The 14,051-nt window shown below is 44.0% G+C and overlaps 1 protein-coding gene across 1 annotated transcript in view; it reads left to right on the forward strand.

Moving 5' to 3' along the window:
* Window positions 1–14,051, forward strand: part of LOC132835098 (glutamine--fructose-6-phosphate aminotransferase [isomerizing] 1-like) — an 85,049-nt gene that overhangs the window by 15,205 nt on the left and 55,793 nt on the right. Inside the window, exons 5-7 of the mRNA XM_060854407.1 lie at window positions 5,009–5,067; window positions 7,451–7,585; window positions 9,652–9,713. Of these exons, the coding sequence (XP_060710390.1) occupies window positions 5,009–5,067; window positions 7,451–7,585; window positions 9,652–9,713 (256 nt within the window). The remainder of the gene's footprint in view (window positions 1–5,008; window positions 5,068–7,450; window positions 7,586–9,651; window positions 9,714–14,051) is intronic.

Consider the following 14,051-nt stretch of genomic DNA (forward strand, 5'->3'; position numbering starts at 1 on the left):
AGGCACCTACCACCCTCCGTGTAAAGTACTTGTCACGTGTATTCCCCTTAAACCTTTCACCTCTCACCTTGAATGTGTGACCTCGCGTTACTGAATACCTCACCCTGGGAAAAAGCTTATCTCTATCTACCCTGTCTATACCCTTCATGATTTTGTAGATTTCAATCAGGACCCCTCTCAATCTCCTTTTTTCTAATGAAAATAATCCTAACCCACTCAACCTCTCTTCATAGCTAGTGTCTCAGTTTGAGAGCTGTTAAGAATTATCAAGTACTAACCTTGCCAAGGATGCCTTCGTACCGTGAAAAAATAAGGCGAAAACACAAATTGACTGAAGGATGACTTGAATTGAGGCCTTTAAAATAACGAAGGGATTTTGAGAGTTCACTCATGGCACACGAGCATCGCTGGCTGGGCCAATACTTTTATGCCCATTCCTACTCTACTTTGGCAAGGTGGCGGTGAGCTGTCTTCTTGAACTTCTGCTGTCCACGTACTGTAGGTAGACCCACAATGTTCGTGGAGAGGGAATTCCAGGATTTTGATCCGGCGACCCTAAAGGAATGGCGATATATTTCCAAATCAGGCTGGTAAGCAGCTTGGAGGGCAACTTGTAAGTGGTGTTCCTATGTGTCTGTTGCCCTTGTCCTTCTAGATGGAAGTGGCAAAGCTGCTTGTGGAGAAACTATTTGTTTTGGCGTGAAATTTAGAACAAAGGGATATAATGTAAGGCGTTTGGTTTTTATATCTTTTCTTCTTTTAAAGAATTTGGTATTCAGAACAGTGGTTTATGAATGGTGTTTATTGTTGTGAAGGTTTAAAAACTCAGTCTTTCCCCAACGTTGACCTAATCCAGTCCTAGAGTAGGGACTTTTGGAGGGTTAATGGAAGATTGTTCGTACAACACTGGGTTTACGACCAGGAGTTAATGTTGAGGCCTGTTGGCTTGGTTTTGGATGACGATAAGCAGGGATTGATTTTGGTTTGGGGAACCCATGGAGTAAACGTTTTTGAGTAGTTTTGGTGGAGACTTGACTGGAGTAGAAACATAATATGGTTCCTTTCTAAGAAAGCGAACAGTCCAAGGAATAAGTTACCTTTTTAATAGGTTTTAGCTTGTGAAGCTTCCAGACCAGGAGTGTTTAGTTAGAAATCAGTCGATTAAATAAAGACTGAGGAAGTAGTAGTATCCTGTTTTGTGAGTGTTTCGTGTCAGAAGACTTTACAGGAAAGAATTGAGATAAATTATTTGAGTTGAGCTTAAAATTTTGAGACAAGGGGACGTTTTCTCAGAATTGAAGTAATGGCATGTGAGAATACTTTGTTTGGCTTTGTGTTTAAAGACTTTTCCAAACTTCCTTTTATGTTTAGATAATTTGGTTTGTTTTACTCTGTTCCTTTTATATAGTGAGCTTCAGTTTTATTGTTAAAGAAAATCTACAGCCTTGTGAGCTGTGTCTCAGTGAATTTAAAAAAGAAAATGATTTATAAAGTCACTTCTGAGATCTGACCTGTCCAGTAGTGACACCAGCTGGCTTCAGGCCTGTTGAATGTTTAACTTATTCCTTCATTTTCACCATTTAAACGATGAAAATGTCAACTATTATGTAATTCTTTATTTTTCAACTATACTTTAAAAACTCTAATTTCTGTCACTACTTTGTACCTAAGTATTTAGTCCCTCAGATGGCACCATGTAAGGTAACATTATACACGTTTCACTGTACTCCTGTACATGACTACATGTGACAATAAAGTCTAAATCTAAATCAATATTAAAATTGGATCCAGGCCCAATAGATGTGAAATCAAGAAGCACCTGTTGATACAAAAGGCAACATATGTTTGGAGTTCAGTCCAGCAAAAGACTATGGATACTGAATTAATTGGAATTTGCAGGTGTGAAATAAACAGAATTTTCTTGGGTGACTATTTCAAGAAATCTGGAGGAAGTATGGAGCCTGATCTAATAAAATCACGGAATGGACTTGTGACAATACTGTGGCTGTAAGAGGTGTGTTTTGACCTGGTTTCTTTCAGAGAGAAATTGGTGGACAGGTGCCGAGCTGTTTATGAGATGACAACTTGTGAAGCCTTGTTTTTTTTTTGAAAGCTGGAACAATAGAAGCAGCCTGGCTGGGTGGGGTCAAACTTCCACCAACAGAACCAGGGTTTTCAGGTTCAGCTTTCAGCAGATATTGCTGGGGTCTCGTCAGGACTGGAAGGTGGTGAATCTCTCACGACTGCTCCTTTCGCTGTCTCAGGATTGTATTTCGATATTCCTTCCTCTTAGATTGGAGAACTTCATGTGAGACAATCTGTTTTCGGGATGTGCCTTTTTTCCAGGGTATGTTTATATATAGCGGAATATATAACCGTTCCGCTATATTGGAACGGTTGCTGTTTGTACTAATATAATCTATCACTCTGTTAAGGTTTCCAGTCAAGTTGCTATTCCAAGTTCCTCTTTCTTTTGTTTTAATTTAACCATGGTGTTTGAATAAATTGTGTATTGTTTAACCCAAGTTATTTGACCTATCAAATTGTATTTGGAACCCAGCACATCTCACCTACCTTGTAAAATAAGAAAAAGGTAGGATCTAGGCGACCTTCATAATATATTTGAGGGGGGGTCTCATCTGATCCATAACAGACTTGATGGGCTGAATTGACGCCTTTTGTTCTTTGGGTAGCCAATCTTCAATGACTCTTTGTCATCCTGTCACAGTGAGACCATCAAAACTCTGCTAGATCTCTGATGAATAATTCCAGTCAGTCTCACTTCCCTCATTCCTAGAACCCTAGATATTTACTTTCTTCAACCTCCTATCAATATCATTCATCCTACAGGTAGACAGAGCGCTCCAGATGTGATTGAAACATGAGATATTATTTTCCCTCCTGTATCCTGGGTCTGCTGATCAGCTTGTAGTGCAAACGGGATCAGACAAGCCTTCTACAGGTCTCAAATACCTGACAACGGGGTGTCTCAGCGACAGTGAAATGTCAGTCTGCCTGAGGCTGCAGAGCCCTATGTTCAGAGGGAGGGTTAACTCTGCCTTTGATGATGGATAAAGACAGAAGGCATCACCTTGCCTTTTTTCACAATGGCATGAAATTGATTCTTATTAACTTCTCCCAAGAGTCTTTCCACTTTCCAAAGGTCAGTGAAAGCTCTTATGCTTCTGATCAGAAGCCTTCATGGAATGAGCCCGTTGCAATGTTTTGTTACCTGTCTTGCTGTCATGATGTTATTATTAATCTGCTACTTCATAGAATCTCTACAGTGTGGAAGTAGACCCATCGAGTCTACACCGACCCTCTGAAAAGCATTCCACCCAGACCTACCCCTCCCCGCCCCAGAACCCTGCATTTCCCATGGCTAACCCATTTAGTCCACACATCCCTGAACTCTATGGGCAATGTAGCATGGCCAATCCACCCTGACCTGCACATCTTTGGACTCTGGGAGGAAACTGGAGCACCTGGAGGAAACCCGCACAGACACCGGGAGATTGTGCAAACTCCACACAGACAGTCACCCGAGAGTGGAATTGAACCTGGGTCCCTGGCACTGTGAGGCAGTGGCACTAACCATCGTGCCACCATTTGTAGCTGCTGGTTATACTCGATGAGCTATATCTTTCAGTACTTTTTCAGAAAGCATGGCCTTGTCCCTGAAGACTGTTTCAGATTGACTTCTTTGGAGGAAGTTTCATTTTTAATGATGGCGTTAGGCACCAGGCTGATTCTTGAGTGAATTGCACATCCTCCACATGAGACAGTCCCTCAGGATTACAGAGGGATTGCATCGGCTCTTCTTTGGGGGTTTGCGATTGCAGCTGAGACCAGTGTGGGACCTGCATGAGGCACAGGGTCTAGTGAACGATGTGCTTGGAGATTAGTGAGCTCCCTCTGACTCTCCGCTCTGTCGCTGTGTGCTCCCGACAATTCTCACAACGTAGACTTAGACAGCACAGGAGGAAGCCAATCATCTCCACATCAGTCATCAAAGATCTGATTGCATTAATCCCATTGGCTAGCTCATGACTTCAGCCCTGGTTGGCAACGGCAACATGGGTGAATGTTTTAAATAATGCTTGTACATCGAGAGTTTCTAATCCAAACACCCTCTTTGTAGTGAATTCTATCCTCTCAGCATCTTCTGAGTGAAAATGTTTCTCCTCAACTCTCTTCTTTAACCTTCTACCTCTTCACTTAAATCTCTTCCCCTGGTTATAGACATCTCTGTAAATAGAAAACGTGCTTTCTTATCCACTCTGTTTATGCTCCTCTTGTTCTTACTAGGATTGTTTCTGCTGGAGTTCAGGCAAATAGAGACTTATAAAATTCTAACAGGACTAGTAAGGGTAGATGTATAGAGGATATTCCTGATGGTAGGTGTTGTGATCATCTTCTGAGAATTCAGGGATGAGGGGGCATTTTTTCACACAGAGTGGTGAGCCAGTGGAATGCATTACCACAGGAAGTAGTCGATGCCAAAACATTGAATATATTCAAGAGGCAACTAGGTATAGCACGTAGGGCAAATGGGGTCAAAGGTTATGGGGAGAAAGCAGGATTAGGCTATTGAGTCAGATGTTCAGCCATGATTGTGATGCATGGTAGAGCGGGTTCAAAGGGCTGAAGAGCCTCCTTCTACTCCTATCTTCTATGTTTATACACACCTTTTCAACTTATAACCCCAGCTTATCCGATCTTCCCTCACAGCCCAGGCAGCATCCTGATTTTAAAAAAAAACAGAAATTGCTGGAAAAGCTCAGCAAGTCTGGCAGAGTCTGTGGCAAGAAAGCCAAGTTTTTTGGGGTCCAGTCATTTTTTTCCTTAATTCTGTCAAACATTAACTCTGATGCCCAGGTCTGAGAAGCCAGACACACACATTCCCCGATGTTCAGTTTTGTTTATTTGAGCTGGATGCCAGGGTTGAGAATTATCGAATTGATCAAGCGTTTCTAATCTCTGCCTCATGTTTGCTTTTGAATTGCAGAGTTTATCGTTATTCACAATGGCATCATTACAAACCACAAGAACCTGCGAAAGTTTCTGGTAAGTACTCGGCAGTCTTACTTCGCAAAATTGCTGTACTGGATGTTTTTTTCTATAGCAAAAGCTTTAGAAGTTAACTTCAGGGCAGACATCTGAAGCACTTCAGGGAATCCAGATCCTAATGGTGCTACAGTTTATTTTTTCCCAAAATCTTCCCTCTCCGTCATATTTCTGCTCTGCTCTCCTCAGCAGATCAGTGTTCTCATTGGCATTCACTGACAGAATGGGCTGAATGGCCTCTCTCTGTATTGTAACTTCCGATGGACCTATATGATTCAACTCCTTTCAGTTTTCTGTAGTTTAGCTCAGTTAGCCGGATGCCAAGTTTGCTGTGCAGAGTGATGCCAGCAACGTTGGTTCAATTCCAGCCTTGGCTGAGATTGCCATGAAGGACATTCCTTCTCAACCTCCTGAGACATGATCACCACCAGGTTAATTCACCACCACTTCTCTCTCTCTCTCTCTCTCTCTCTCTCTCTCTCTCTCTCTCTCTCTCTCTCTCTCTCTCTCTCTCTCTCTCTAATGAGAGAGCAGCCCTGTGGTCTGGTAAGACAGTGGCACCTTTACCTTTTTATAGTTCTATGACTTTCCTCAAAAATCGACTCTTTAGTTGATTACTTACCAATAGTGAGGAGGTTATGGGATTAAGTCTGCGCGTTAGCTTGGAATGTGTACTGTTAAAACATTCTGCACAGTATTTGGGTTGCTTCGTAGCATAGATGTGTGTACTTAGACCATAAGACATAGGAGTGGAAGTAAGGCCATTCGGCCCATCGAGTCCACTCCGCCATTCAATCATGGCTGATGGGTATTTCAACTCCATTTACCCGCATTCTCCCCATAGCCCTTAATTCCTTGTGACATCAAGAACTACTTTGTAGTTCATGACGTAGAGGGCTTCTTGCTGCCTTGGGTTCCCTGATACCGTGTGGTTGTCTGATCTGGTTTTGATAGTCTTCAAGTCACTCTGTCGGTTTTGGGATTTTCCTATTATTCTTGTACGCCCTGTTGTCTTAGGGGTCAAATGTTAAATAAAAACTGAAAGTACTGCAGATGCTGGAAATCAGCAACAAAATTAGAAATGACTGGAAATTCAACAAGTCTGGCAGCATCTGTGGAAAGAAGTCAGAGTTAACATTCCGAACCCACTGACCCTTCCTCAGAACTGATGGTAGCTAGGGAAGGGTTGTATTTTATGCAGAAGATTGGGAGGGAGTGAGGAGTAAATGATATGAAGTGGGAATAGAGCCCAAAGAGAGAGAACAGTTGGACAAAGGAGTGGATAATGATCAAGTGAGCAGAATGAGCTTGTGGACACAAATTAACTTTGAGTTTGATCTGGGCAAATACAAGGTGATGCATTTTGGAAGATCCAATTCAAGAGTGAACTGTACAATAAATGGAAAAGTCCTGGGGAAAATTGGTGTTCTAAGAGGTCTGGGTGTTTGGGTCCATTGTCCCCGAAGGTGGCCACGCAGGTCGATAGAGTGGTCAAGAGGGCATACAGCATGCTTTCCTTCATCGGATTGGGTAATGAGTACAAGAGTTGGCAGGTCATGTTACAGTTGTATAAGACTTTGGTTTGGCCGCATTTGGAATACTGTGTACAGTTCTGATTGCCACATTACCAAAAGGATGTGGATGCTTTGGAGAGGGTGCAGAGGCAGTTCACCAGGATGTTGCCTGGTATGTAGGGCGCTAGCTACAAAGAGAGGTTGAGTAGATTAGGATTATTTTTATTAGAAACATGGAGGTTGAGAGGGGGGATCCAATAGAGGTCAGCAAAATTGAGAGGTATAGACAGGGTGGACAGCAAGAAACTATTTCCCAGAGTGCAGACTCTATTGCGAGCGGTCACGGTTTCAAGGTGAGAGGGGAAAAGTTTAGAAATGTATAGAAAGTTCTTTATGCAGAGGGTGGTGGGTGCCTGGAGCATGTTTCCAGTGGAGGTGGGGCATGGTAGTGCCATTTAAGAAGTCTCTAGACAGATACATGAATGGAGAAGGAGCAAAGGGATACAGATCTCAGAAAATAGATGACGGGTTTAGAGAGAGGATCAAGATCGGCACAGGAGGGCCAAACGGTCTGTTCCTGTGCTGTAATGTTCTTTGTTCTACGCACAGACTCTGTCTTTTGTCTCTCTGGTGGTTTGAACCTTAGAATGTCTGCTGTCTGGAATTCTCTCCACAGTGCTCCAACTTGCTTCCCTCCACAACTGAAAAACCATCTCATCAGCCAACTGCTCTGAATATCTCTCATCCTGACTTAATGTTGACTTCCACTTTCTACACCTCCCACAAAGCACCCTGGTGCTCTCCATGTGTAGAAACTGCAATTGTCACACCTCGGGTCTGTTCATTATTTCTTGTGCTTTGACCTTCAGGAGAGCAAAGGGTATGAGTTTGAGTCTGAAACGGATACAGAATCGATTGCAAAGCTGATCAAGTACGTCCACGATAACAGCGAGAATGAGACCATTAGCTTTGCTACTCTGGTTGAGAGAGTCATCCAGCAACTGGTAAGTGGTTGTTATTTGGAAAGACATTTGCTGCTTTGAGGTTAAACAATAGTGTCAGTGGGGTGCTTAGATTATTGATATGAAGGAGCTGGCATGTACCATAGTGCCGTCAGACTGTAGTGTATTTTGCACCAAGATGGGCATCAGTAGTCAACAGGGGCCTGGAAGTAAGGCTGAAGTCTGCTTTGACAGATTCCCACATACTTTGAGCAGAGCAGGATGTTCTGGCTGAGCTGCTACTGTTTCAGTATGGTGATGTCATAGAGCTATACAGCACAGAAACAGGCCCTTCGGCCCAACTTGTTCATGTTGACCAGGTTTCCCAAACTGAACTGAATGAGTCCCATTTGCCCGCATCTGGCCCATATCCCCCTCAATCTTTCCCAAATTGTGTACCTGTCCAAATGTCTTTTTTAAACGTTGCAATTGTACTCGGGCACCTCATTCCATACATGCACCACTCTCTGTGTGAAAACATTGCCCCTTAGGTCCAATTTAAATCTTTTCTCTCTTACTTTAAACCTATGACCTCTAGTTTTAGACTTTCCCCATATTAGGACAAAAGACCTTGACTGTTTACCCTATCCATGCCCCTCATGATTTTAAAAATCTCTATAAGGTCACCCCTCAGCCTCCGACGTTCCAGGGAAACAAATGTCCTAGCCTATCCAGTGTCGTTACTGCTAAAACACGGAACACAGGAAGAAACTCATCCACTTTTAGGTGAGGGATGGGAGGAATGTTGTGGGGAGAGTATACATCTGGATGTGGCGAATCAGCTGCATTTTAAACGCTGAAAGAGGCTTTCTGAGAACAGAAATTTTGGACTGTTTTTAGGCATTTCATTTTTTTCCCTCCTTCTGGAATTTTACGGATTTGTCTGTTTATAATTTGGAATTTCTCTGGCTCCTTTCACTCACCCGTACACCTGCCGGAGAATTTTCTAAACGAAACTGTGGTTGCGCCGAATTCGCCAAGAAGTTCAAGCCGGTCTATCTTTAGGTCCCCTACCGGTGGGCAGCTTCTGCCAGAGGCATGGCTGTTCAGACTGCCCTAGCTCCTGAACTTTAACACTTCACCTTTGACTTGGGCGACTGTGTGGGAGTAGCAGTGTTTCAGCAGCGCGCAGTGCATTTGGGGTGGCACAGTGGTTCAGTGGTTAGCGCTGCTGCCTCACTGCGTGAGGGACCTAGTTTCGATTCCAGACTCGGGTGAGTGTCTGCGTGGAGATTGCACGTTCTCCCCGTGTATGCATGGGTTTCCTCCCAGTGTCCCAAGATGTACAGTTTAGGTGGACTGACCATGCTGAATTGCCCACTGTGTCCAGGGACCTGCAGGCTTGATAGATTAGAGTGGAAAATGTAGGGCTACAGGAATAAGGTGGGTGGAATGCTTTACGGAGGGTCGGTGTGGACTCAGTGGGCTGAGTAGCCTGTTTCCACACTGTAGGGATTCTGTGATCTACCTGAGCGTTGCTTAAGGACAGAGATCAGGTCACTTATACTCTCCGATCAGCTCCAACACCCATTACAATTGGCTGAAAAACATGCTTTAGTGGGAAATGGTGGTGTCGTGATAATGTTAGTGGACTAATAATCCAGAGGCCCAAACTAGTGCTCTGGGGACACTGGGTCCAAATCCCACAACAGTTACTGGCGGAGTTTCAAAGCGATTCAATAAACTGGTATGGAAAGGTAGTGTCAGTGATGGCGCCAGTGAAATTATCATAATTGTTGCAAAAAATTAACTTGGTTCCCTGATGTCCTTTTCAGGGAAGAGCCCATCCTTACCTGGTCAGGACTCCAGACCCACAGCAATGTGGCCGGGCAATGCCACTCAGTTCAAGGGTGATTCGCGATGGGCAACAAATGCTGGCCTTGCCAGTGACACCCTGTCCCACGAGTAAATAAAAGGAAGGAAATGAAACTTTGGTGGGGAGAAAGAGACTCCCGTGAAGAGAATTTGAGTGAAAATTGTTGTTTAAGAAACCTGATGTGTTTGAGCAAACTTAGTTTGCAAATATATGTTGAAGTATACTATTGAATGTTAATATTGTTTTAAAACAGGAAGGAGCTTTCGCCTTGGTGTTCAAGAGTGTTCATTTCCCTGGGCAAGCTGTCTGTACCAGGTAATCATGATTTGGAGGTGCCGTTGTTGGACTGGAGTGTACAAAGGTTATAGTCCACCAGGTTTATTCGGAAGCACTAGCTTTCAGAGCGCTGCTCCTTCATCAGGTAGTTGTTACGTGACAACCACCTGATGAGGTAGTAGCCCTCCGAAAGCTAGTGCTTCCAAATAAGCCTGTTGGACTATAACCTGATGTTGTGTGATTTTTAACTTTGTACCAGGTAAACACTCAGCCTGTAGACAGGGACAAGTTTGCACGTCTTTTTTAAATTAAAAAAGGCTAACTGAATGATATTCCTTGAAGAAGCTCTCTTCCTCCCTCTACAAGGATTTCAGTGAGTCCCTCTCTCACTGCACCCCCCAGGTCATCTACCTCCTTCCACCTATCCCACCTCCATCGCCCCTCCCCCTAGTCCCTCCTCCCTACCTTTTATCTCAGCCTGCTTGGCTCTCTCTCTCTTATTCCTGATGAAGGGCTTATGCTCGAAACGTCGAATTCTCTATTCCTGAGATGCTGCCTAACCTGCTGTGCTTTGACCAGCAACACATTTGCAGCTGTGATCTCCAGCATCTGCAGACCTCATTTTTTACTAACTGAATGATAGCCAACCTGGTTTTAATCCATGCAGAAAGTGTTGGAAACACTCGGGTAGCTCCTTACCACCTTCTCCTGGGCAGACCAGTTAGGGTGGTAAATGCTGGCCTAGCCAGTGACACCCATGTTCCTTGAATACAGTCATAGAGTCGTAGAGATGTACAACACGGAAACAGACCCTTCAGTCCAACCTGTCCACGCCGACCAGATATCCCAACCCAATCTAGTCCCACCTGCCAGCACCCGGCCCATATCCCTCCAAACCCTTCCTATTCATATACCCATCCAAATGCCTCTTAAATGTTGCAATTGTACCAGCCTCCACCATTTCCTCTGGCAGCTCATTTCATACACATACCACCCTGTGTGTGGAAAAAGTTGCCCCTTAGGTCTCTTTTATATCTTTCCCCTCTCACGCTAAACCTATGCCCTCTAGTTCTGGACTCCTGGACCCCAGGGAAAAGACTGTCCATTTATCCGATCCATGCCCCTCATAATTTTGTAAACCTCTATAGGGTCACCCCTCAGCCTCCGACACTCCAGGAAAACAGCCCCAGCTTGTTCAGCCTCTCCCTATAGCTCAAATCTTCTAACCCTGGCAACATCCTTGTAAATCTTTTCTGAACCCTTTCAAGTTTCACAACATCTTTCGATAGGAAGGAGACCAGAATTGCACGCAATATTCCAACAGTGGCCTATCTAATGTCCTGTACAGGCACAACATGACCTCCCAACTCTTGTACTCAATACTCTGACTAATAAAGGAAAGCATACCAAACACCACCTTCACTATCCTATCTACCTGCGACTCCACTTTCAAGGAGCATTCCATGGTCTCTTTGTTCAGCAACACTCTTTAGGACCTTACCATTAAGTGTATAAGTCCTGCTAAGATTTGCTTTCCCAAAATGCAGCACCTCGCTTTTATCTGAATTAAACTCCATCTGCCACTTCTCAGCCCATTGGCCCATCTGATCCAGATACTGTTGTAATCTAAGGTAACCCTCTTCGCTGTCCACTACACCTCCAATTTTGGTGTCATCTGCAAACTTACTAACTGTACCTCTTATGCTCGCATCCAAATCATTTATGTAAATGACAGAAAGTAGAGGACCCAGTACCGATCCTTGTGGCACTCCACGGGTCACAGGCCTCCAGTCTGAAAACCAACCCTCCACCACCACCCTCTGTCTTTTACCTTTGAGCCAGTTCTGTATCCAAATGACTAGTTCTCCCTGTATTCCATGAGATCTAACCTTGCTAATCAGTCTCCCATGGGGAACCTTGTCGAACGCCTTACTGAAGTCCAAATAGATCACATCTACTGCTCTGCCCTTATCAATCTTCTTTGTTACTTCTTCAAAAAAAAACTCAATCAAGTTTGTGAGACATGACTTCCCACACACAAAGCCATGTTGACTATCCCTAATCAGTCCTTGCCTTTCCAAATACATGTACATCCTGTCCCTCAGGATTCCCTCCAACAACTTGCCCACCACTGAGTCAGGCTCACTGGTCTATAGTTCCCTGGCTTGTCTTTACTGCCCTTCTTAAACAGTGGTACCACGTTTGCCGAACTCCAGTCTTCCTGCACCTCACCTGTGACTATCGATGATACAAATATCTCAGCAAGAGACCCAGCAATCACTTCTCTAGCTTCTCACAGAGTTCTTGGGTACAGCTAATCAGGTCCTGGAATGAATGGGAATGTGAGGTTGGCAGAATCTGTTTAGAGATTAAAGCAAGAATGCTTTGTGTCAATGACCTCTCGTCAATCCTGGATGTGATTAGATTCCCCACAGTGTGGAAACAAACCCTTTGGCCCAACAAGTCCACACCGATCCTCTGAAGAGTAACCCATTTCCCTCTGACTAATGCACCTAACACTGTGGGCCTTTTCACCTGACCTGCACATCATTGGACTGTGGGAGGAAACCGGAGCACCCAAAGGAAACCCACGCAGACTCGGAGAGAATGTGCAAACTCCACATACAGTCACCCCAGGCTGGAATCAAATTTGGGTCCCTAGTGCTGTGAGGCAGCACTGCTAAGCACTGAGCCACCATGCCATCCAGTGATGTGTCCCTGGGGTCATTGCTAATATCCCCGTGTTTCTAACCATCATGTGTCAAATGTCACTGCACTAAAAATCTGACAAAGCAGCAAAGGACTGAGATGTAATACAGTACAGAGCGTTGCTGGGTGTTGGATTTTAAACAACAATTTGCATTTGTGTAGCCCTTTTGAATGAGACAAAATATTCCCAGGTTCCGCTCAGGAGAGTGGTGTAGCTATATTTGACACTGAGCCACATAAGGTAATGTGAGCATGGAGGTAGTCAAGGAGATGGTTTAAGTAGCCACTTGAAGTTGGAGGGAAGAGTTGAGTGGGAATTCCGGAGGTTACGGCCTTGGCTGCAGAAAGCATGGATCCTGTTGGAGATGTTCAAGAGGAACTAGAGGGAATATTTCAGAAGCCGTGTACCCAAGTGAGAATGTTAAAATTGAGACATTGCTTAACCAGGAACTAAGGTAGATCGGTGCGAATGGGTTAAATGCTATATTAAGCATTCATATTTCAAGCTAAACTATGAATACAGGACCAGGGGGTATAATGCAAAAGGTTAAAAGACTAATTTATGTCAGTCACTACTTTGAATTGCATGATTATTGAACTGGGATAATCTTTGTAGAAGGTACAGAGATAGAGAGAGAAACTCTGGATTTATTTGAGATGTGATGAAAGGATTTCATCAGCTTAATAGCCTCCCTCCTTCTCTCATTAGTGCTCCTCTGTGTGGCCCGTTACTGGCTCATGTGTTGTCAAGTTGAAATGACGAAGGGCACAAGTAATTTTATTTGCTACGTGGCGCTGAGCTGTCTGAATGTGATATCAGCCAGTTCACAAAGCACTTTCAGAGTTCAGTACTCCACTGGAAATCTGGACCGAAGGTGCTTCTAAATGATGACCATTCTTGTCAAAATGTGTGTGTGTCTGTCTGTTGGCAAATCCACAGGAATGTTAGCAGAGTCTCCACCTAACCAGTCACTCTCTGTTTATCCCTGTGGTTGATGTGTATGTTTTTGCTGTAGAGGTATGAGCAAGATAAACTAATCTCTGAGGGATCAGCTGAAGTCTGCAAGGTTTGATCAATGGAGCCTAAGAGCAGCAGAAACATTTTCAGGATGCATTTGAATGCTTTAAAGTTATTTCCGTTCAGCTTTTCAATGCGAATCTTTCAGAAGTCAGAGTTTCACTGCCCCTAGAATCCTACAGTATGGCATTTAATACTGCCTCTGTTCAATCAAACCTTCATTTTAGCAAGGAGTCCCTTCTGATTTTTGTCCTCTCCCTCCCAATTTTTGGTATTTGTTGTGAAGTTATCCACCTTTGTATTTTATACATTTTCGAATTCTTATAAGCTTTTTATTTAATGATTTCTTGGAATGGGCACATTGTTGGTGAGGCCACTTTTTTTTTTACCTCAAATTGTCCTGGTCCGGTGATGGTGGTGGTAATGAGCTGTTCATTTGGACTACTGTGGTCCGTGTGGTTTAGACCCACTCCACGCGGCTGTTAGGAAGGGAGTTCTAGCTACAATCCAACTATAATAAATGAGCCCTGTCAAACCGTATCCCTCCCCTCAAAACTCTCCCTTGTCACAGCCTTCCCATAAGCCCCACTCACTTTGCCCCCATTCCAGGGCCTCTTCCATTCTGCTGGTACTGGCTAGCTGCAGTACCA

Source organism: Hemiscyllium ocellatum, chromosome 43 (assembly GCF_020745735.1).
Source record: "Hemiscyllium ocellatum isolate sHemOce1 chromosome 43, sHemOce1.pat.X.cur, whole genome shotgun sequence".
Classification (NCBI taxonomy): Eukaryota; Metazoa; Chordata; class Chondrichthyes; order Orectolobiformes; family Hemiscylliidae; genus Hemiscyllium; species Hemiscyllium ocellatum.